This window comes from Pelobates fuscus, chromosome 9, assembly GCF_036172605.1.
Source record: "Pelobates fuscus isolate aPelFus1 chromosome 9, aPelFus1.pri, whole genome shotgun sequence".
NCBI lineage: Eukaryota > Metazoa > Chordata > Amphibia > Anura > Pelobatidae > Pelobates > Pelobates fuscus.
In genome coordinates, this window is record NC_086325.1 from 156,794,954 (window position 1) to 156,820,777 (window position 25,824).

At 41.8% G+C, this 25,824-nt stretch overlaps 1 protein-coding gene across 2 annotated transcripts; it reads left to right on the forward strand.

Annotated features, from left to right (window-relative positions):
• The first annotated feature begins 981 nt into the window (after positions 1-981).
• On the forward strand, positions 982-24,262 carry WDR5 (WD repeat domain 5). 2 transcript variants are annotated; one of them, XM_063432842.1, is made up of 14 exons: positions 982-1,123; positions 8,789-8,908; positions 9,918-10,026; positions 10,794-10,867; positions 11,790-11,879; positions 12,903-12,992; positions 14,401-14,484; positions 15,412-15,467; positions 16,378-16,424; positions 16,981-17,056; positions 17,261-17,294; positions 18,638-18,712; positions 21,136-21,223; positions 22,787-24,262. In XM_063432842.1, exons 2-14 carry the CDS (start codon positions 8,828-8,830, stop codon positions 22,885-22,887), a joined length of 1,005 nt encoding a protein of 334 aa, XP_063288912.1. In that variant the 5' UTR covers positions 982-1,123; positions 8,789-8,827; the 3' UTR covers positions 22,888-24,262. The 2 variants fall into 2 exon arrangements, with proteins under 2 accessions (XP_063288912.1, XP_063288911.1); XM_063432841.1 differs by having other exon boundaries at positions 8,794-8,908.
• The last annotated feature ends 1,562 nt before the right edge of the window (positions 24,263-25,824 follow it).

A 25,824-nucleotide genomic window follows, 5' to 3' on the forward strand; every position in this document is an offset into this window, starting at 1 on the left:
TCTGTATTTCCTGTTTTCTCCGAATTAATAAACAACAATTGAACACAAAGGGATACTCTAAGCACCAAAACAATTTTAGCTAATGAACCAGTTTTATTGTTTATCATGCCCCTGCAGTCTCAATGCTGAATTCTCGATTTAGGAGTGTTTATGCAGCCCTAACACACTTTCCCTGGCAGAAACTCACACAGCCTGCAAAAAACATTTTCAGTCTTAATAAGTTGTTAACTTGCTTTCGAAGCTTTTATCTGCTGCTCTGTAAATCGAACTTTAATATCGAACAGGGGCTTCTGCAGGATCTAGAAGGCTAATAACAGAGCAGGAGTTAAGACATACTAAATTAAACTGACTGTGCTATAAGTTATAAGCTAGGAAGTTTAAACATTATATCTCTCTTTGCAGGAAGTGTTTAGGACGGCTGTGTAGGTCACATGCAGGGAGGTGTGACTATGGCTGTATACACAAAGTGATTTAACTCCTAAATGGCAGTGAATTGAGCAGTGAGCTTGCAGGGGCATGATCTATACACCAAAACTGCTTCATTAACCTAAAGTTGTTTTGGTGGCTACTGAGACCCTAAAAGCAAATTTAAATTTTAGACATAATTAGATAAATTGGAAATATCCTTTTAAATCGGCTATATTGTGAGTCTGGCTCGTATGACATAACATATGAAGTTCACTTTAAATAGTTCACAGTTCACACTGTATCAAATAACCCTATCAGTCCCTTTGGGGTTACTGTAACACATCACAGGCCTGCATGGAAGGGAATGCTGAGTGCGCATGCGCGATATTGAACCCGCCCCTTGTGGTTTTCTGCGCATGTGCAACATGTTTACACTGCGCATGCACCATAGTGCGGGGTGGGTGGACCTTTTCTCTCGTGGCGCATGCGCACTTCGGCGGCCCCGGGCTCCAGCCGCATGCGCAGTGCGGCGGGCCCGGGCTCCAAGCGCATGCGCAGTGCGGCGGTCTCGGGCTCCAAGCGCATGCGCAGTGCCCGCTCCGTGTCTCCTCGGCCTGGCGCGCACTTTCCTCGTTTCTGTGTGTGTGGATTCAATGAACGGGCGGCGGTTAACCTGACACTGAGGCCCGGCTTCCACACCCTCCGCTAGAGACAGGTAAACCGAGCTCCTTAACGGAGGAGTCAGACCTCGAGTCCCGGCCTAGCTAATATATATCGCGACAAGGCTTATATACCGGCAATACACCGTGACAGAGGCAGGCCTACTCCCCTCCCTTATACAGCCAGGGGGAGAGATAGACCTCCAGTAATATACAGACAGAGACACAGACAGTCCCCTCCAGTATAAAGCCATGGGGGGAGAGAGATACAGACAGTCCCCTCCAGTATAAAGCCATGGGGGGAGAGAGATACAGACAGTCCCCTCCAGTATAAAGCCATGGGGGGAGAGAGATACAGACAGTCCCCTCCAGTATAAAGCCATGGGGAGAGAGATACAGACAGTCCCCTCCAGTATAAGGCCATGGGGAGAGAGATACAGACAGTCCCCTCCAGTATAAAGCCATGGGGAGAGAGAGACACAGACAGTCCCCTCCAGTATAAAGCCATGGGGGGAGAGAGATACAGACAGTCCCCTCCAGTATAAAGCCATGGGGAGAGAGAGACACAGACAGTCCCCTCCAGTATAAAGCCATGGGGAGAGAAACAGACAGTCCCCTCCAGTATAAAGCCATGGGGGGGAGAAACAGACAGTCCCCTCCAGTATAAAGCCATGGGGAGAGAAACAGACAGTCCCCTCCAGTATAAAGCCATGGGGGGAGAGAGATACAGACAGTCCCCTCCAGTATAAAGCCATGGGGAGAGAAACACAGTCCCCTCCAGTATAAAGCCATGGGGGGAGAGATCCAGACAGTCCCCTCCAGTATAAAGCCATGGGGGGAGAGATCCAGACAGTCCCCTCCAGTATAAAGCCATGGGGGGAGAGATCCAGACAGTCCCCTCCAGTATAAAGCCATGGGGGGAGAGATCCAGACAGTACCCTCCAGTATAAAGCCATGGGGGGAGAGATCCAGACAGTCCCCTCCAGTATAAAGCCATGGGGGAGAGATCCAGACAGTCCCCTCCAGTATAAAGCCATGGGGGGAGAGATCCAGACAGTCCCCTCCAGTATAAAGCCGTGGGGAGAGATACAGACAGTCCCCTCCAGTATAAAGCCATGGGGGGAGAGAGATACAGACAGTCCCCTCCAGTATAAAGCCATGGGGGGAGAGAGATACAGACAGTCCCCTCCAGTATAAAGCCATGCGGGGAGAGAGATACAGACAGTCCCCTCCAGTATAAAGCCATGCGGGGAGAGAGATACAGACAGTCCCCTCCAGTATAAAGCCATGAGGGGAGAGAGATACAGACAGGCCCCTCCAGTATAAAGCCATGGGGGGAGAGAGATACAGACAGTCCCCTCCAGTATAAAGCCATGAGGGGAGAGAGATACAGACAGTCCCCTCCAGTATAAAGCCATGAGGGGAGAGAGATACAGACAGTCCCCTCCAGTATAAAGGCATGGGGGGAGAGATACAGACAGCCCCCCCCCCAGTACAAAGCCATGGGGGGGAGAGATACAGACAGTCCCTTCCTGTATAAAGCCATGGGGAGAGAGATACAGACAGTCCCCTCCAGTATAAAGCCATGGGGAGAGAGATACAGACAGTCCCCTCTAGTATAAAGCCATGGGGAGAGAGATACAGACAGTCCCCTCCAGTATAAAGCCATGGGGAGAGAGATACAGACAGTCCCCTCCAGTATAAAGCCATGGGGAGAGAGATACAGACAGTCCCCTCCAGTATAAAGCCATGGGGAGAGAGATACAGACAGTCCCCTCCAGTATAAAGCCATGGGGAGAGAGATACAGACAGTCCCCTCCAGTATAAAGCCATGGGGAGAGAGATACAGACAGTCCCCTCCAGTATAAAGCCATGGGGAGAGAGATACAGACAGTCCCCTCCAGTATAAAGCCATGGGGAGAGAGATACAGACAGCCCCCTCCAGTATAAAGCCATGGGAGGGAGATACAGACAGCCCCCTCCAGTATAAAGCCATGGGGGGAGAGATACAGACAGTCCCCTCCAGTATAAAGCCATGGGGGGAGAGATACAGACAGTCCCCTCCAGTATAAAGCCATGGGGGGAGAGATACAGACAGTCCCCTCCAGTATAAAGCCATGGGGGGAGAGATACAGACAGTCCCCTCCAGTATAAAGCCATGGGGGGAGAGATACAGACAGTCCCCTCCAGTATAAAGCCATGGGGAGAGAGATACAGACAGCCCCCTCCAGTATAAAGCCATGGGGAGAGAGATACAGACAGTCCCATCCAGTATAAAGCCATGGTGAGAGAGATGCAGACAGTCCCCTCCAGTATAAAGCCATGGGGAGAGAGATACAGACAGCCCCCTCCAGTATAAAGCCATGGGGGGAGAGATACAGACAGTCCCCTCCAGTATAAAGCCATGGGGGGAGAGATACAGACAGTCCCCTCCAGTATAAAGCCATGGGGGGAGAGATACAGACAGTCCCCTCCAGTATAAAGCCATGGGGAGAGAGATACAGACAGCCCCCTCCAGTATAAAGCCATGGGGAGAGAGATACAGACAGTCCCATCCAGTATAAAGCCATGGTGAGAGAGATGCAGACAGTCCCCTCCAGTATAAAGCCATGGGGAGAGAGACACAGACAGTCCCCCTCCCCTCCCCCCTCCCCAGTATAAAGCCATTGCAAGAGAGATACAGACAGGCCCCTCCAGTATAAAGCCATGGGGAGAGAGATACAGACAGTCCCCTCCAGTATAAAGCCATGGGGAGAGCGATACAGACAGTCCCCTCCAGTATAAAGCCATGGGGAGAGAAACAGACAGTCCCCTCCAGTATAAAGCCATGGGGAGAGAGATACAGACAGTCCCTTCCCGTATAAAGCCATGGGGAGAGAGATACAAACAGTCCCCTCCCGTATAAAGCCATGGGGAGAGAGATACAAACAGTCCCCTCCCGTATAAAGCCATGGGGAGAGAGATATAGACAGTCCCCCCCCCCCCCCGTATAAAGCCATGGGGAGAGAGATACAGACAGTCCCCTCCAGTATAAAGCCATGGGGAGAGAGATACAGACAGTCCCCTCCAGTATAAAGCCATGGGGAGAGAGATACAGACAGTCCCCTCCAGTATAAAGCCATGGGGGGAGAGATACAGACAGTCCCCTCCAGTATAAAGCCATGGGGGGAGAGATACAGACAGTCCCCTCCAGTATAAAGCCATGGGGGGAGAGATACAGACAGTCCCCTCCAGTATAAAGCCATGGGGAGAGAGATACAGACAGCCCCCTCCAGTATAAAGCCATGGGGAGAGAGATACAGACAGTCCCATCCAGTATAAAGCCATGGGGAGAGAGACACAGACAGTCCCCCCCCCCCCCCCCAGTATAAAGCCATGGCAAGAGAGATACAGACAGGCCCCTCCAGTATAAAGCCATGGGGAGAGAGATACAGACAGTCCCCTCCAGTATAAAGCCATGGGGAGAGCGATACAGACAGTCCCCTCCAGTATAAAGCCATGGGGAGAGAAACAGACAGTCCCCTCCAGTATAAAGCCATGGGGAGAGAGATACAGACAGTCCCTTCCCGTATAAAGCCATGGGGAGAGAGATACAAACAGTCCCCTCCCGTATAAAGCCATGGGGAGAGAGATACAAACAGTCCCCTCCCATATAAAGCCATGGGGAGAGAGATACAGACAGTCCCCTCCCGTATAAAGCCATGGGGAGAGAGATACAGACAGTCCCCCCCCCCCCCGTATGAAGCCATGGGGAGAGAGATACAGACAGTCCCCTCCAGTATAAAGCCATGGGGAGAGAGATACAGACAGTCCCCTCTAGTATAAAGCCATGGGGAGAGAGATACAGACAGTCCCCTCCCGTATAAAGCCATGGGGAGAGAGATACAGACAGTCCCCTCCCGTATAAAGCCATGGGGAGAGAGATACAAACAGTCCCCTCCCGTATAAAGCCATGGGGAGAGAGATACAGACAGTCCCCCCCCCCCGTATGAAGCCATGGGGAGAGAGATACAGACAGTCCCCTCCAGTATAAAGCCATGGGGAGAGAGATACAGACAGTCCCCTCTAGTATAAAGCCATGGGGAGAGAGATACAGACAGTCCCCTCTAGTATAAAGCCATGGGGAGAGAGATACAGACAGTCCCCTCTAGTATAAAGCCATGGGGAGAGAGATACAGACAGTCCCCTCTAGTATAAAGCCATGGGGAGAGAGATGCAAACAGTCCCTTCCCGTATAAAGCCATGGGGAGAGAGATACAGACAGTCCCCTCTAGTATAAAGCCATGGGGAGAGAGATGCAAACAGTCCCCTCCCGTATAAAGCCATGGGGAGAGAGATACAGACAGTCCCCTCCAGTATAAAGCCATGAGGGGAGAGATACAGACAGTCCCCTCCAGTATAAAGCCATGGGGGGAAGAGATACAGACAGTCCCCTCCAGTATAAAGCCATGGGGAGAGAGATACAGACAGTCCCCTCCAGTATAAAGCCATGGGGAGAGAGATACAGACAGTCCCCTCCAGTATAAAGCCATGGGGAGAGAGATACAGACAGTCCCCTCCAGTATAAAGCCATGCGAAGAGAGATACAGACAGTCCCCTCCAGTATAAAGCCATGCGAAGAGAGATACAGACAGTCCCCTCCAGTATGAAGCCATGGGGAGAGAGAGACAGGCAGTCCCCTCCAATATAAAGCCATGGGGAGAGAGAGACACACAGTCCCCTCCAGTATAAAGCCATGCGAAGAGAGATACAGACAGTCCCCTCCAGTATAAAGCCATGGGGAGAGAGATACAGACAGTCCCCTCCAGTATAAAGCCATGGGGAGAGAGATACAGACAGTCCCCTCCAGTATAAAGCCATGGGGGGAAGAGACACAGACAGTCCCCTCCAGTATAAAGCCATGGGGGGAGAGACACAGACAGTCCCCTCCAGTTTAAAGCCATGCGAAGAGAGATACAGACAGTCCCCTCCAGTATAAAGCCATGCGAAGAGAGATACAGACAGTCCCCTCCAGTATAAAGCCATGGGGAGAGAGATACAGACAGTCCCCTCCAGTATAAAGCCATGGGGGGAGAGACACAGACAGTCCCCTCCAGTATAAAGCCATGGGGGGAGAGACACAGACAGTCCCCTCCAGTATAAAGCCATGGGGGGAAGAGACACAGACAGTCCCCTCCAGTATAAAGCCATGGGGGGAGAGACACAGACAGTCCCCTCCAGTATAAAGCCATGCGAAGAGAGATACAGACAGTCCCCTCCAGTATAAAGCCATGCGAAGAGAGATACAGACAGTCCCCTCCAGTATAAAGCCATGGGGAGAGAGATACAGACAGTCCCCTCCAGTATAAAGCCATGGGGGGAGAGACACAGACAGTCCCCTCCAGTATAAAGCCATGGGGGGAGAGACACAGACAGTCCCCTCCAGTATAAGGCCATGGGGGGAGAGATACAGACAGTCCCCTCCAGTATAAAGCCATGGGGAGAGAGAGACACAGACAGTCCCCTCCAGTATAAAGCCATGGGGGGAGAGACACACAGTCCCCTCCAGTATATAGCCATGGGTGGAGAGAGACACAGACAGGCCCCTCCAGAATAAAGCCGTGGGGAGAGAGATACAGACAGGCCCCTCCAGAATAAAGCCGTGGGGAGAGAGATACAGACAGGCCCCTCCAGTATAAAGCCATGGAGAGAGAGATACAGACAGGCCCCTCCAGTATAAAGCCATGGAGAGAGATACACAGACGGCCCCTCCAGTATAAAGCCATGGGGAGAAATACACAGACAGGCCCCACTAGTATAAAGCCATGGGGAGAAATACACAGACAGGCCCCACTAGTATAAAGCCATGGGGAGAGAGATACAGACTGTCCCCTGCAGTATAAAGCGATGGGGGGAGAGACACAGACAGACCTCTCCAGTATACAGCAAGGGTGAGAGAGACAGCCAGCCTCACCCTATACATCCAGGGGCAGAGAGAGACAGGCACCAGCCTCCAGTGATATACCACCATGGGGACACACACAGGCCCTTAGTAAATAGCCAGGGCGGAAAGACAGCCTTCCCCTCAGTATACCACCATTGGGAGAGACACACAGGCCCTAGTATACAGCCAGAGGGAGAGAGACAGACAGGTTTCCAGTATCCAACCAAAGAGAGATACAGACCTCCAGTATCTGACCAGAGAGACAGACACACAGACAGGCCTTCAGTATGCAGAGATACACACATATGCCTGTAGTATCCAGTTTCCCTTTCTGCTTAATCCTAATTCTGCATTTATGTTATCTAGACCGAATTCAGTGGCTGACAGTATAAACTAACTCTCCTCAGCCAATTAATTAAGTGCTAACAGGGATAACGTTTATATTGCTTAGATTGAATGGAAACCCATGTGTGTGAGTGCCTCTGCTAGCTACGGCTGTGGGATTTGACAAATGATGACGGCTAAAGCTCTGTCATTTGACAAACTAGACTTTGCCCATTAGACATAGTAGTCGCTACTTTACCTAAAATCTTTTGATTTCATATAAAATTAAGCCCTGCACTCAAACTCCTACTATACCTGGTTGGCAGCAATGACTATAGTGTACATACAAAAGAAACCAGTTACCTGTGCAATATTCTAAATCCATATGCACATTTCCTAGTGCTTGGAAAACAACGTTGTCACTTAACATCACTTACCTGATTTCATGTTCAGTCTATGATGCTTTCCTGTGGGGTTTTGGGTGGCGCTGGATGTTCTCTTGCATAGCGTGAGGATATCCATCAGTTAGGCGACCATAATTTGCCTAACCACCCGGAAGTATCTCTAGCGACTGTTTGGCAGACATCCACTGAAAGGTGGGGGTTAATCCTCCATGGTAATTATTGTAGATTCTCAAAACCGGCAATAATTAAATTATCAGGGATAATGCATTTGGGACCCTGCACCTGGACCACTGCAATGAGCTGAAGTGGCGTGAGTGCCTATTGTGTCCCTGTAAATATCTGCAGGATATTTAGTATGATTCCAATGGCCACTAAAATGTAAGCTCACCTTCCACGTCAAGGCAAAACCTCTTATGTGAGTCCTACACTAACAATATATCTTGCTTCTTTAAGCTAGAAGGCACAATCCCTGAGACAGATAGGGGTCTTTTTCTAAAGCTCTACACGCTTATTCAAGCTCCAATTACTCCTGGGTGGCAGCAATGACTATATTACACATCCATCACTGCTTACACTTGAATGTCCACTGTAGTGATACTAAAAAAACATCCAGTTATTTCAGTGTGCATAGGGATTTGGGGTAGTGCGCAGGTAACTTTATTTATTTTAATCTTTTGGTTTTGTTGCAATTTCAATAGGAGCACTTCCTAAAGATTTTCTTACACATGAATACACACGGAATTACAGAGAATGTTTAAAGCAACACTCCAAACACTTTAGGACTGCTGTAGTGATTATCGTGCCATAGTTTCCTCACAGGGTGTGTAGTCAAAGTGCGAACAGTTTGTCAACTTAGCTAGGGTTTGCTGATCATCTCCTCATCTGGAGCCAGAAACTCCAGATCAGTGCAGTTGCTGGGCACAGGAGGAGATGACTGAGAGAACCCAGGTCGTGAAACCATGTGCAGAACCTAGAAAACATCCTAACGCTCAGATACCGCCATTTGTTTAGATTTGGTATTAGTGCACCTTTCTTAATTTCACCAAAGTACCTCTCTTCCTCTACCATAGAACAGTCTGTGTGAAGGGAGAGTCTATACAGTTTGTGCCATGGCAACAGAGGAGAAGAAGCCCGAGACGGAATCATCTAAATCACAATCAACCCCTTCATCATCCACAAATCAGAGCAAGGTTTGTTCTATTCTGCCTCCACCATTCATACAGCATTGATTAAGAACACTGACTTATATGCCCCATCTTCTACCCAGAAGCTTTACGTTAAACACGAGTTCAGTGAAAGCCGACCTTTGCTACTTTAGTTGTATTAATGGCAGAACATTGACATTAACTACAGTTCAAAACTGGCTAATTATCATTAGATCTGCGTTTCACAGCTGACATTGCAAAGATAAACATTTATTGTCCAGACTTTAGAGCAGTGTTTCTTAAAGGCAAACTTTTTTTTTCTTCTTTTTCTTTATCCCCTTAAGGACACATGACATGTCATGATTCCCTTTTTTCCCAGAAGTTTGGTCTTTAAGGGGTTAAAAGGACTCTCCAGTGCCAGGAAAACATATTAGTTTTCCTGGCACTGCAGGACTCTGCAGTGCCACTCTCCCTCCCACTCACCATCCCATGTTGCTGAAGGGGTTAAAACCCCTTCAGTGACTTACCGGAGTCCAGCGCCGATGTCCCTCGGCGCTGGGTCAGGCTCCGCCTACTCTCCTTCCCCGTCAGCTAATGACCTTCGCACGCGCATTAGACCTCCCCATAGGAAAGCATTATTCAATGCTTTCCCATAGGGATTTCGGCAACGCTGGAGGTCCTCGCATAGCGTGAGGACGTCCAGTATCGTTTAAAACACTTTTCGTGTTATAAGAACATAGACAGCCACTAGAAGAGGACTTAACGCTGCAAAGTAATTATTGCAGTTCATAAAAACTGCAAAAATTAAATTTGCAGGGTTAAGGTTGGTGGGAGTTGACTGTGTTAATATTTGGAACCCCTGGAAATGGCTAAGACGTTTCAGGTTTTGGGTTTGCTTCTCCCTGTATTTTAACCCGGCCCATAGCTGAGCCACAGCACCCCTCTTACTGCTGTTTCTCCCAGATGCTGAATCTTATTCGGTTTAAGTTTGTTTATTCTTTGTCTTGCATTTACTTCTGTAACAGACTGTGTTTTTTTTTTCCTTTCATCTTAGCCTGTGCCTGTAAAACCGAATTATGCTCTAAAGTTCACTTTAGCAGGACACACCAAGGCAGTGTCATCTGTAAAATTCAGCCCAAATGGAGAGTGGCTTGCCAGTTCTTGTAAGTATTGACCGTATAGTAAGTAAGTCAGTATAGATCTTCTGATTGCCACATTTCTTATTTAAAAATCATCAGGATGAAAGTCTTTGATAGACTGAAATGTTGATGTAATGTTACTGTATTCATATGAAATATTTGAACTTGCTTGAAAAGTCTAGTGAGAGCTGTCCTTCGTGACAAATATCTATATATATATATATATATATATATATATTATTACATTTTGTTTATCAGAACACTTGCTGTTATCAGGGACAATGACCTCAGTTAATCCAGTGCTTCCACATAGGCAAGCATTGAGGGCCACTGCGCATGCACAGCAATTGTTGTGCCCCAGCTGTCAGTATCTCTTCATAGAGATGAATTAGCTCAGTGCACCATTATGAGGATTGCTTCAAAGTTTGCAGGACTGTAACAGGAAGAGCTTCTAGTGGCCATTTGCAAATCTGAGAATTGTGAAGAATTCCAAATATTTTGCCAATTCTCTAGCATTTCCCTGTTTAGTGAATGAATCAAGTTGACTAGTAGATTGTTTGCTTGATCATTTAAACTGCTCCTATATTTAAAAAAAAACAAAAAAAACTCTAGTAACAAAATTTGGTGCAGTATTGGCTTGATACATATGACTTAATACAAGTAAACTTAAAGGAGGATGTGGGAACTTTGTATCTTTAAATGTCATTTGTGTGTGTGTGTGTGTGTGTGTGTGTGTATATATATATATATATATATATATATATTGATGGTTTATTTAATTTTTTTCAAAGCTGCTGATAAGTTAATAAAGATATGGGGAGCGTATGACGGCAAGTTTGAGAAGACAATATCTGGACACAAGCTGGTAAGAAATTCAAATAATTCTAAAACGCACTTCCTTCAACCCCTTCTGTTGTAAATTTTGTGAAATTCTTGAAAGTCAATGGGATGCATACAATTCTTAAAGGTATTTAAAGTCTTACATTTTAACTTAACGTTTACAGAAAGTTTATAATTTTGTGCCTTTAAATAGCAAGACAATTGTTGTGCACAGAAGGTGGAAGAAGTTTCTATTTGTATCTATACAAGAATAGCTTTGCGGTCTTCAGTCCTAATACCAAACCCTACATTCAGCTATTCATTACACTATTTTATTAACTATAGAAGTTATATATTTTGATTCAAATAGACATTGTGCGTTACCTGATATTTTTTCTGACTGATGTAACCTGTCTATTGGTTGTGACATTATAACATATTTGGCATGTTGTATATCCTGTCAATATTAAAGAACTATATACGAAAACTATTTAAAACTGTATATGATTAATTAAATAAAAAAACATGTTTTGGGGATTTACCTTTACTGTGTAAAAATAATTGCCATATGTCACACCCCATTGGTTGTAGGTTATTGGTTTCATTAGCCTTGGAAGCAGCGGAAGTCATTTGTAATTTATTTTTATATTGGAACAGTACTTCTCCAGAGACTTTGTGTACCCCCACTTTTTCTGTTCCAAACTAGAAGTTAGTTTAAGACAGACATGTTAGTGATGAAGGCTTTACCCTATACCAAGTAACAAAGTTCTGATAATGTAAAATAGTCTCATATTCATTTTCAAATATGTTTTAAATCATTTACAATGTAAACTAAAGGCACACGTTAAGGGTGGTTTGTGTAAATACATAAAGCATTCTAAAATAATAATGTTCTCTTAATATATTTGGAACATTGATCCATCAGTGAATGCAGTTGTATATTTTTTTTTTCTTTTTGTCTGTCTTAGGGTATATCCGATGTCGCTTGGTCCTCTGACTCCAATCTCCTTGTATCTGCCTCGGATGATAAAACTCTAAAAATCTGGGATGTTAGCTCGGTGAGTTTCTTGTTTTGGTTAGTCCTTGCTGGGAATTTCCAAATTTACACATTAGGAAAATTCTCCAAATCTTTCTGGTTCTGTTTGGCTATTTTAGTGTTAAGTTTGAAATTCTCTTTCAATTTCCAACAATTCTCACTCTTGTGAATGGGTCCCTCTTAGTGTTTCTCAAGCCCATTCATTGTAATACACTAAAGTGCAAATTATTGGGGATTCAAAGCTAGTTTCACATTTTAGGCCAGAATAACTGAATTGGCTATTTTAAACCTATATTTTTAAATTCACTTTGAATTCCCAACAATTCACACTTCAGTGCATAACCTTGTTTGTGTCTGGAATCCCCCGCTTAGGAAATGAAAGGAACACTGTGAGCTTATCATTTCTAAGTGCCAGTTAAATTGCAGTGCGTTTATCTGCTTAGAGATACGGGAGTACCTTTGTATTCACTGTGCAGTCAATGTATTTAATAAATAAAAAACAAATAGGTGGAATCGGCAGGTAAAACGTGCAAACTTCTGTTGGAGGCAGTAATCCTAGGTAAAACCCAGGTATACTATAGAAAATATTGAAATATACTGCACTCATCATGCGTGTGTGCACGTCATACACATGCTCAGTGTTTTTCTTCATGTGCATCTTGTATAAAAGCCACTGATTGTCTGACAGCTACGACTTTCTGCTGCTTGATGTAAACATCAACAAAGATTAAAATGAATTGATTTTCCTTCTTGTTGGTGTTCTTAACATATATAGACCTTGTAGATCCAATTGTCACAGACATGTATTAACTGATAGTTTATTTTCTCTTTCCGCACCAGCGCAATAAAGGTTAGACTGGTGCCATTCTGTTTGTGAGACCGAAAGTCTGCTCTCTCTTTTTTCCTTCTATTCATCTGTGAAACCACCACATCTTTTAAAAAGTAGCAAATGTGGTTTCATATATAGAGATTTCACTAGAAACTTTTAGTTCCTGTGTATTTTTCTACTAACAGTGTTTTTGTTGTTGTTTTTTTTCCCTCTCAGGGAAAATGTTTGAAGACTTTGAAGGGGCACAGTAACTATGTCTTTTGCTGCAACTTTAACCCACAGTCCAATCTCATTGTGTCAGGATCTGTAAGTATGCCAGCTACTAATTTAACCAACTTTTTGTTCTATGTTTATATTATAATTTGCTTCAAGAAAAGAATTATGTTGTCTTACTAGTTACTATTTACAACTGTGAGGGTTTGGCGCTGTGCTGAATATTCCCCATGATTCCCGTCTACAGTTACTTGCTGAGCTTTGTGTTCTCCACATCAGCCTTTAAATTGCTTAATGTACCTTAACTTTTGTTGTCATTGTTCTTCCTTTAAGCCATAAATAACCGTCCAAATGAAAATAGTAGAAATGGCCACTCACGTTTAATAGATCTCGATATAAGATCAAATTGATTCAGCAGATGATGGCGCAATCCCTGCGTATACACTACCTCCCTTCCAGGTGTACTATATAAAGAGAAAAACCGAGACACCGGAGAAATCTTACAGTGAAGTATCTCAGTCACAATAGCAAAAATAACAAGAAAAAATGGCCACTCACGTATATAAAGAGCTTGCTGTGAGCTCAAATAATTCAGCATAAATTGGTACAATCCCTGCTAGAGGATATGTTGCTGATTGGATATCTTTAGTGAAGACAGGTACATACAAACACCAATATAGTGCTCCCTGCATTAAGTACAGTGGATCAGGAGACAAATACTGCTTTCAATATTTATAGCAGTGTCTTGTTAAAGATCTAAAGTGTAGGTGATACCATCTCTACCAAGGTAATATAGGAAATCAGAGGTTCCAGCGGTGTCAGCCAATAACCTCCATTATATAGTAAAAACAAGTTACCTGCGCTCTCTCCTTAATCCCTATGTATTTTTAAACAAATGGAGTTTTTTTTAGTTACCTCCAATGGCCATGAGAAGATGAGCCCACCTGCCAACGTCAAGGCAGATCACCCTAGGAGGTGGAAAGGGGTATTTTTTATATACACCCCTATATATTATTAACCCTTAATAGGGAACACATGGGATGGGCGGCTGCATTGTAACAAGGCTGAGTGATAAAAAAAATGGATACAAATGCAGAAAGACAAGTCCTGCGCTCACTCCCATCACTGGGCGGCAGCAATGACTAGTAAAAACCAAAGAAAAACAAGTTACCTGCGCTCTCTCCTTTATCCCTACTACTTCCCAGTATCCGATGGATCTCCATTGCTCTGGGGGAAAACTAAATTGCGAACGGTTTTATTATGGTTAGCTGCTTGAGACCTGGTGAACACGGGTTTCCTGTTTGGGATCTACTAACATGGCATGTGGTCCATTTATGCAACGTGACTCAGAACTTGACTAAAAGACAAGTTATTAACAAGACACTTTATTACCTGTCGGGGAAGGATTCTATATCTAGTTATTTAATTTCTATCCCATCTGCCTTTTTCATCCCCTCCTGTTGAAATTGCAGTCCTGTTTACATGTATTTTATTTTTTCAGTTTGATGAAAGTGTGAGAATATGGGATGTGAAGACAGGGAAGTGCCTGAAGACCTTGCCTGCTCATTCTGACCCCGTGTCTGCTGTAAGCGAATTTCTTCATTCTTTTCTTTGAATGTCCAAGAGATAAGCATTTTAATTAAATAAATGTGGGAAAATCAATATTTCAGATGAAGCAGAGACCACTTAATAAAATATTTAATATCACCTATATCTTGTGTGAAAGGAGCACTATATACAGCTTTGTATTTGTAAAACAAAGGCTCAAAGTTCCCATTGAGGAGTGAAATATTAAACCCTAGCAAGTAGAAAATAAGCCCTGGTAATTGTGCCACGAACCCTTCAGACTTGCAGTGGCGAGTAACTTTTATGGCCTGGATAGTTGTGTTAAGCCCTGCCGAACTCTATGGTGGGCCTGTTCCTAGTTATGTACAGGCGAACCCCCCCTCTCTCCCAGTTTGCAGTACAAATTTCCGGGGCTGCATGAGATTAGTGGGGGTTGTACACCCTGTCTGTTGTCTTCATTCAATGTTGCTGTTATTAATTTTGTCCCTCTCCTTTTGCTGATATAATCTAAGCGGCTTTAAGTCCTAGTGCTACACAAAGATTGTGGAACCTCGCAATTCCAAATCACATCACTTAGTGCTATAGAAGATTTGAAAATATTAGCCTGTTAAAATAACAGAATACGTACATGTGTATCTATAATATCATCCCCTAGAGTACCTATTTGTAGATAGGCATCCATCCCCCACTACTTGTTTTTGTTCCTCAGAATGAATCTTTGTGTTGGGCGTAACATTCCAATTCATTCTTCACACTACCCCCTAGGCCCCTGTATTTTGGTCTCTATTTTGGTGTAATGTTCCAACTGACAATTACCAGTGGGAGCATAGAGGTTATCAGATTTCTAGTGTCTGGAGATTTATTTATTTGTATTCCTACACTCCTGCTGGGGACACATGAGGTGTAATCATCATCTGTCGTATTAATTTCTGCCCCTCCCTTCCAGGTGCATTTCAATCGTGACGGTTCCCTCATTGTATCGAGTAGCTACGATGGTCTGTGGTAAGTGATGGCGGCAGTATCACAGACCTTTTTTTTTTTTTTAACCTTATATGCCACAATTGTAAAAAGGCTAAATAATACACCATAAGGTGTCAGTGGTTTAGTTGTTCTTCTCTTGATTAGTTTCTTAACCAATGTACGTACAAGTATACCCCATAGCCATCATTTGACTATCTATACCAGGGATGTCGAACATGCGGCCCCCCAGATGTTGCTGAACTACAACTCCCATGATTCCCTGGCTATCTGTTTAATTGAAAGAATCATGGGAGTTGTAGTTCAGCAACATCTGGGGGGCCGCATGTTCGACATCCCTGATCTATACAAATCATTAAATACAGTATTCGATATAGATATCTATCATACATTTGCGTGTAAGTTATGGAACTTCTTCAACTTTTTGTCTCATAATTGCTTTTGCATATTGGGCATTAAAAAGGTGCTTACCTGTACAACTTATTTATGGGCAGCCAATCCGAATACAGCATTCACATTGTAAGTCAGTTTTTTAATCACTCATATATTTTTGGATTTCTTTTTTTTTTTTTCAGCTTCTCTCGTGTTAAGTGAGTTCAATGAAAGCAGTGCTGCCCAATTTAAGCACTTTTCACCTTTTTATGCCACTATATATATACATATTTATGATTCTTGAACCTTGTGGAAAGTCGCTTTTCTCTTTATTCCTGAACAGGGCATATTACCATTCTGGATCTTCCTGGATATGTAGCTGGCCAATTGCCCTTTGGAACTTTTTTATTTTCTGTTAATGTGCTATCTTTCCTGAAGATCATAGGAAGAATGTTTTGCATGTGTTTTCACTATGTAGTGTTACCTTTGGGGGTTATAACTTACATGTACTATTGATAGTGTTTCTGTAAGTCTCATACTGTAAACCTTTTTTAAATCCTAGCCGAATCTGGGACACGGCCTCGGGACAGTGCTTGAAAACGCTGATCGGTAAGACGTGTTTTTTTGTGGGGGATTATTCTTTTCCCCACCTCCTCTAATTTTTGATTATTTTCAGAATTATTTTTCAGAAAAAATAAAATTTCAAGAGTCATTTATTACAATCTGGCCTGATAGAAATTGCCATAAGAACAAATGCTTTAGAGTTTGTTCTCTAAATCTGTAGTTGAGTTGGCCCATGATAAGACCGTGACATCTAGGAATATTTAGGTATCACACTTTTTAGTTTAACTTCATAGGAATGTGGGCTGGAGAGGGGTTAATGGGACTTAATGTAACGTTTCCACAATAGTATATTTTCTCCCACCTCCTTCCCTAATGCTACGGATGAACAGTGAAAATACAGCTATTAGCACTTACATGATTACAAAAATATAATTCATTCAACCAGCAGCCATTTAAGTCAAACCATTCAATGCAGAATTCTCAATTCTCTCTCCGTGATGGCAGTGGTTGGTGAGAGGGTGAGAGAACGGTATGCATCTTCTGTGCCCGGCTATTGTCAGAAAGTGTAAATCAAAGCAAACTTTTTAATGTTTATTTCTAGATGATGATAACCCCCCAGTATCGTTCGTGAAGTTCTCTCCGAATGGAAAATACATTCTAGCAGCAACATTAGACAAGTAGGTATACGATAATAATAAATATATACCAATGTGGTAAATTTATTCTATAGACTTCTCCGATTTTAGTTGTGCACAGAACTTACCAGATCTCTATAATCAATAATGCTACTGTTGTACAGTCTATTTAATCATAAAACAGCTATTGCCCAGATTTCTCAAATTGATTTTGAGAGTTAATATTTTATTTATTTTCTGTTTCAGCACACTTAAATTATGGGACTACAGCAAAGGGAAGGTATGTTAGTTTTCGTGTGTGTAAATATATATATTTAAACATTGTCTAATGTTTTATTAAGGGCTTTCCTTCTCCCATATGTCTGTTTCTGTTTTGTTTGGGTGCTTTGCTTCCCATTTATCTAATTAGCGCCTCTGCAGAATCCAGCAAATATGCCTTGTATGTAGCTAGTAAACAGCATCTGTTATGCTGGTAACTCAGGCACATGGCTGTGTTCCCAGTGCATCTGTCAGGAAAATAAGCCACGGCTATCTCTTTAAATGTAACGTATTGTAACCTTTATTTTTTTTAATTTTCACCAGGAAACGTTTATTTCAATATACATGGGCCATAAAAATGCAATTTTGTATTTTGTATTTTTTTTTTTTTTTTTTTATTCCTTCCTATTTTTTCCATGTGGTATTATTTTAAATGTTACCTGACATAAGGTGTATGTAAAACAGCAGTGCATTGTTTTTAGTGAAAGCAAGTGTGCGGCAGGTTACCTGTTTATTCTATGCAGACGTGGTTTTGAGTAGTGCTCAATAAAATGCCCTCCCCATCTTTTCTATTTGATCAAATGCCAATTTTAAACTCTGTCTTGTAAGATATTTATATAAGCAATATGAGTACTTGGTTTTGGATCATGTCTGCTTGATTTGGAATAAAACTATTTGTCTGAGGAAATGAATATCTAACATAATGGAAACATTTCTGCAAATCGTTATATTTTAGAGTAACACAGTTTACGGTGTTTTATAAAAGCGAACCAAGCCAAGTCGCGTAACTGTAAAACATTTAAAAAAACAAAAAAAACAAACCACAAATACCCTGAGTTTAAACAAGACAAAGGCACTGAAATGTCCATGCACTTCAAAAAAAAAATGTCCATCCCTCCACTTTAAAGATCAACCCACATCAAACTATACTGTGATAAAGCAGAATCTGCTGGACAAAATGTTAAAAGAAAAACTCTGGTATTTTTTAATTATCAGCAGATAAGATTTGCTCATTTTAGCATATTATTGAGTACAAATAAAAACATTCACCAGCCCATGTTACATCCTCATATCTGCTTCACTCTATGCTTGTCTTTAGTAGCATTGCTTGTTGTTATATTTGCCTCAGTGCTCAAAAGGGCAAATGCTGCCCTGTGCGCCTGCTCCTATTGTCTGCAAGTCTCTAGCATGTGCTGGGGGGAACAGACACCTACAGTTCCAGAAGGCAACCACAGTTGAGGGTTTGTAGTTATAGAGAAGCAGGAAAATGCAGCTGACCTGTAGGCTGCGGTTTTACCATTGTGTTTGTGTGAAACTTTTTCAGGTTGTCTTAGTTAATAATAATTTTTTATTTTGTCTTTCCAGTGCCTGAAAACGTACACGTGCCACAAGAATGAAAAGTACTGCATATTTGCAAACTTCTCTGTAACCGGTGGCAAGGTGCGTATCGCCCTCACTGTGTTGGCTATAAATCCAAAACCGCTTCATATTGTATTGTGTTGACACAGGCACTAAAGCTACAGACGCAAGGGCAATTTACCTTCATCGTGGCTCCCTGTCAATCATCGTCATAAAGGATTCCCTTTTCTGCCAATGAATGTTGATATTCGTAGAGGAGAAAGTGTAACAGTGTTTCTATACTCCTTTGCATTTTGTGCCTCGAATGTGCCTGAGCTGGAATGTTCTTTGCTAAATCTTTAATCATTTAAAGAAAAAAACGGCATCACCTGTAAAAAAAAAAAAAAAATCTGTAAACGCGTTTTAGGTTATTTTCAGTGTTGTGGCATCTTTGCTTAACTGGCTGTACTATCCTGATCACTGTGCTTAGTATACGTTCAGCATGGAGTATGACATTTGATTATGCAGAGTGCACTGATGCATTCTGGGTATCAGGCGGTTAATATGAGACCTTATTAGAGTATGCTTCTATTTTTGTTCTTTAATATTACGCTGCAGGCATGCAATTGTCTGACTCGGTTCACTGCAGCAGCCATTGACACTGTGCAGGCTCCTTTCAGTCGCATTTTGTCTTTTACTTATTTCAAATAACCATTGCAGTTGATTCTATAGCTCCACACTATAGCAAGTTAGGAGACACTATTAGTCAGCACGATGGTGTTTGCACTAGATACTTTTATAAAGCCGTTCAAACTTTAAAAATAAACACATACATTTTAATAGGCTATTTTTTACAGTCTTCACTGCTTTTTATGCAGGAGACTTTTAATAAGCAGTATATTAATACAAGCAGCTCTATAATATTTTGCTACAATAGGGAACTTTAGAGACGTGGTATTCAGGATATAATCATTTGCCATCATGATGGGAAAACTGTTATGACTTTCCATTCCAAGTGCTTTGCCATACCAAGGAACACAATTATGCTGCAAGGGAAATTGGTACCCCCTGGGTACCATACTCTATACCAGGCATTGGCAACCTTCGGCACTTCAGATGTTTTGGACTACACCTCCCATGATGCTTTGCCAGCATAATGAGTGTAAGAGCATTATGGGGGATGTAGTCCACAACACCTGGAGTGCCGAAGATTGCCTATCCCTGCTCTGTCATGGGTAGGCAACATTTAGCATTCCAGATGTTGTGGACTACATCTTATTTAACCCCTTAACACCGCTGGGTATTCAATGCTGTCCTGCAAAATCCGGGCAGTACTCCTGGTCTGCCGTACGGTTTCAAAGCAACATAACCAATTTGGCAAATTTCAATGTGCAAAAACTAGACAGTGGAAAGCCTTTTATTTGATCCTGTAACTTTGTAAAACACCATAAAATCTGGACACAGGGGGTACTGTTGTACACGTAAGACTTTACTGAACACAAATGAGTTTTTTAGAGCAATACAATATATAATGCTGATAATATCATCAGGCAGTTTATTTTTGAAAACTGCAAAAATCAAATCTGAACGCTAACTTTGGCCAGTGTGTTTTTACTAAGTGGCTACTGAGAAAGACTGAACATATCCAATTTTGAATACCCTGGGTTCTCTACTTTTTCAAACAGTATGCCTTCATGTGGGTATATCTCATTCCTGGGCTGTTATAAGGTCTCAAAGGCAACATAACCAATCTGGCAAATTTTAATGTGTAATAACTTGGAAAGGGGGAAATCCTATATTTGACTCTGTAACTTTCCAAAACATTGGGGGTACTGTTGTACTCTTGAGACATTGTGGTACACAAATATATGTATTTTATTGCAGTAAATGCTAACAGTATTATGACATTCACAGTTAAAATGATGTGCAGAACTAAGAAAATATACCTTTTTAATTTCTCACACTTTTTTAGATTTTATTCATATTAAATTTTTTCCTATCTAAATACTTGATGTGAAATGAAAGCCCTATTTCTCCTGAACAAAATGATATATAATAACAGTGGGTGCATTATAATGAAAGGTGAATTACGTTTCAACAGACATATAGCTCAAATTCTATTTTTTCTTTTTAATTTTTTTTTATCAGAATGTGTACAGTTTCCTCCGTCCTTAAAGGGTTAATGCTGGCAAAGCTATCCTTTTTTTAACATTGTGTCTAGCTGCTTTATTTATCTTGAAGTGCTTACACAGTATATAAATACAGTTTGCTGAATATTTGTTACACTAACTATTTTCTGTTACCACTATAAAGTTGATACATTTACTTTCTGGCAACAGTTTCAGTAGTGGCAACAATCTACCAAGTTGGTGTGTATATTGGATCAGTTTTTTACTTGTGTTGTATATTTATATTTTGTTGTGGTAATAAAAAAAGATTACATAGCTTTGTTAAAAACATAACACTTGTTAATTTTTGAGAATGAATGTCAGATGCAAATAAATAATCATTTTCTCGCTTTTTAGTGGATTGTTTCTGGGTCTGAAGATAACTTGGTGTACATCTGGAACCTGCAAACAAAGGAGATTGTTCAGAAATTACAGGGGCATACAGGTAATGTAACCCAGACCATTAAAGGAATGCTCAAATGGAAAACCAAAAAGCAATTAACAGTTTAGTAGATGAAATTCAAACATGCATTGCATCTAATAATACATATTTTTTATTGGAGGGTTATCTAAAAACAGCTTGCAATTATCTCCACTGAGCTAACCAAACCAGGAAGTTACAAGATTAGCTGTGTCTGACAGGTTGAAACTTTTTTTTTTTTTTTTAAAGGGGAGCAAAGCTTTAATGTAACATAATGTAATAATCTACTATATTCTGGGAGAAAATAGCGATTTAGATGCCAGACATAATATTCCTGCTTTGTAAAGAGTATTAATGGCAGTTTTTCCTCTCCTTTTTAATATTCCATTAACAATACACTTATTGTTTTAAAAGCAGCCAAATGCTGAAACGGTTTGTTCCATTTTTATCTTCAAAGGGACATTTACTACATCATAACCAAATCTACTTCTTACAGAGGATATAGTGCATGGGGATCGTGGTTACTGTATAATTCAACAACAATTTGTTCAAATCACCTGAACTGTATGCTACCCCACCTACTCCACAAACTCGTATAGCTTATTATGACTCATAAATGTCTTCTATTAAGTGCTTATTGAGCATAAAGGAACTTCTCACCAATCCGACTCCTTGGCTAACAACAGAATTGACGATCTCTGCCAATCACAGTGCTTACCCATAGGAAAGCTTTGGATTAACGGAGATAGTCAATTCTGATGATCTTCGCCAAGGAGGCGGGGGGCAGAGACAAGCACCGCCCCGACCAGTCAACATCCCCTCATAGAGATGCATTAAACCAATGCAGAGCGTAGAGACGCTGAACGTTAGTGCTGCACAGTCCCAGGAAGCGCCTCCAGTGGCCACTAGAGATGACCCTTGGTTGTAATGTAAACTCTGGTTTTCCTCTGAAAAGACACGGTTTACAACAAAAAGGCTGCAGAGACTGACTATACTCACCAGAACAACTACATTAACCTGTAGTTTTTTCTGAAGGCTGTAGCATCCCTTTAAGGAGATTGTATCAACTGTTTCCTATGAGAGCTGTAAAACATCTGCAAAAAATTAGACTGGCAACCATACCCTTAGCTAATGGCTCTCTTAGGCTTACAGTTTTCAGTATATCTCTACACAAAAATGTACACCCTATGCTAAAACTCCCACTACTATTGGGCAGCAGAAGTGTCTGTAACATTCGTCATCCCAAATACATAAAACAAAAAAAGTCCCCTATGCACTTTCCCAAATCCCATTTGCCTATTTAAAGGGACACTGCAGGCACCAAGACCACTTCAGCTCATTGAAGTGGTCTGGGTGCTGTGTCCCTTTTGCACCTACATTCCAAGGAAACTACAATGTTTACATTGCAGCTCTAAGTCTGCTCTCAGTGGCTGCCTACCCGACAGCCACTGTGGGCACTTCCGAAATCGTAATCGACTTTTGGTCCATTCTCTGACGCTAGGTGTCTAAAATTGTTGATTTTCTGAATATTATATTTAATACAAATTGTTTTCTTTGCTAATTTTTTTTTTCCCCAAAACTTTTCAGATGTCGTCATTTCAACTGCCTGTCATCCAACAGAGAATATCATTGCCTCTGCAGCTCTAGAAAACGATAAGACCATCAAATTGTGGAAGAGCGACTGCTAGAGCGACTGCTAGAGCTTGTTTTTTTTGTTTTTTGTTTTTTATTTGAGCTCTGTTTGCAGACTGTATTCACAGGAGAACATTCCTCGCGGAAGACGGTGTAATTCTGCAAAAGCGGAGATCCATCAACCTTGAGCCCCATTGAATTTTTCTGTGGGAGGGAGACATTTTATCAAAACTGAGTTTTATCTGAAAATAACCAAATTAGACTGTAACAAGGAGATTTAGAAACAACTCATTTTTTTCTTGTTTTGGTTTTTTGTTTACACGCTTATTTCACCCGTGATTATCTTGTGTTTGGGGTTTTGTTTTGAGGGGTTTTTCTTTCTAAAGTGTCCCTACAAAACATGCGCCAAAGTCAGTCTGGGGTGGCTTTTTAACCCTTAAGTAAGTAGTTCCTCGGTCCAAAGAAATTGACTAGTTCTGCAGGAGGCTAAAAAATACTGTTCTGGTTGTTTTCTGTTTAAGAACTTTTCCAAATTCCTGTGTTTTTTGTTTGCCCTACCACATAAAATGCCAACTCCAAAATCTGGAGGAAGGGGCTCCCCTGACATTTAAATTGCTGTAGCCTGCCTTTCACGTTGTTGATGGGCGTTTTAATCCATTGCAGCCTTAGCAACAGAATTGACTTGGTTTTTTTTGCAAGCCCTTTTCCCTAAAATAATACCAAGTAGTCTTCAAGCAGTTCAGTGTTCTCCTTCTGTGGTGTAATCACACTACATTTCAACAGTTTGTGACCAAATGAGGCTGCTAATATTTTTTCTTTTTTTTTTCAAAAATCATTTTTAGGTTCTACCATTGTATAGCTACATACATTTCTTGCTATGTATTAACCAGAAGCCACCGCAAAGCAATTTTTGTAATGGTTTTGTAACATTTTAGAGTTGACTGTCGCACAGTTTTGCTCAGATGCTTAGCCCCAAAAGTGCAAGAGGTTCTTACAACTGGAATTTCTGGTGGCACTAAATGGGTTTAAATATATTTACTTTTGTCTTTGTTCTCTGCCTCCTTTAAAATTGTTTTATTTTCCCCCCCCATTTTTTGGGGGTGTGGAGTGGGAGGGGCGGATATTGGGAGTGCAGTATGGTGACGTTTGCAGCCCATTGTAAAATTTCATTGTAAAAAGCAATTGCTGTTTTTGTATTTTGGAAATTCATAGTAATGTATTGCTCATGGCATGTCTCTTGAGACTTGTTTTTTTTTGTTTTTTTTTTATATATATATATTTTTCCCGCATTTAATTTTATCTTTGTTTTTGGACAGAAAACAGAACCATTAGCTGTAATAAAGAGCTCTGAGGGTTTTTACGTGAATAGGCAGTGTTAATTTGACATTCTGTACTGCTTTAATTTAAGACATTACAAACCATTCTTTCGCACCTTGTGTCTGCCCTGTCAGTTCTAGTATTTTTACTTCAGCAAAGTAAATAAGTAAAAGTATATTCCCAGGCAACACAGGGCTTGCATTACTAGATGTGTGTAAGCAAAACTGTCACCATTGCAAATATTTACACAGCACCACCAATACTTAAAGAAATACGCTGGGCACCAAAACAACTTCATTTCAATTAAGTTGTTTTGGTGTCAGGAGCCCTTGTGCGCCATCTTTCCCTTTTGGGTGTAAACTGCTTATGAACCGTTTTTTAAAGCCATATCTGTCTACGCTGCCCTCCCCCCTTGGTTTCCGGTGATGTCTTTAACAAGGAAGGCTCGGAGAGTGTGCTTCTGAGAGTGTTAGCCAATGCTTTCAGCCTACCACTAACTTTGTATTCACAAAACACCTAGAAGGGTGTGTGATGGACAGGGAGCGACCACTGAGCGTCTTGACCTTTCAGCGGCACTGCCAGAAATCTGATAGCAGGGCAGGGGTGGTTTTCAGAACTATATAGTTCAGTTGTTCATAAATAGAGCTTATATCTTTCAAAATTCTCAGTAGTTTACATATTTTAATTTACTAGTCTGTCATGCAGTGCCAGGGCATGCTATGCAAATATCGTTGATTCTCATAGCACTATTTAAAGTATGCATGAGAGTGGCCCCCAGGTAATTTTTATTCATTCATTGTTTACAGGGGTGATGGAATGGAGAACTGTCACTACCAATCATTCATATTTTTTTTTTTTTTTTTAACACGACACTTGTCAGCTCCATTACTGTTTTTCACAAACAAAACACCACATTTTTGTTAAAAGAACCTGTAATAACACGACTGCTGGTTTCTGTAAAGTGACCAAGGCTTGGCGAAAACCTGCCCATGCTAAACCTGTTACCAGGCCGTTTGGTGACTGAATGCAGGGCATATAAATTTAAAGGGACATTATTGTCACCAGAACCACTACAGCTTAATGTAGTTCTGGTGTCTCTATCCTGTACTGGCAGGCTCAACACTAAATGCTACCAGAGAAAAGGCATTGTTTACATTGCTGGCTAGTTATACCTCTATTGGCAGTCACTCAGATGGCCGCAATAGATATGCTTCCAAGTTCAGTGCTGCACTGTGTAGGTGCTGAATGTTACCTGTAGACACACATTGATTTAGTACATCTCTAGGAGGACATGCTGTTGGTGCAGCGTAGAATTTTGTCACACATGCTCAATAGCCTCCCAATGCTTTCCTATTGGAAGCATTGGATTGGCTGAGATCTGAAATCATTTTCATAACTTACAAGGTAGTGGCAGTTCTGCTTAAATGATTATTCCAAGACTCATTTATTTAAAGTGGCCATGGTGCCTGGAATCTTCTCTTTGGAACGCAGCACATTCAGAGTTTAACACCATTGCTACTGGATGTGTAACTTCAAGCTGGCAGTGTCATTAACCCTGGGCTGGATAAATTTGCTTGCAATCTAGGAGCTAGGTTATTTTTGGGGTTTATAATTCTTAAAGGGACATTATAGTAACCACTACAGCTTAAGATAGTGTCTAGTGTCCCTGTGCCTGG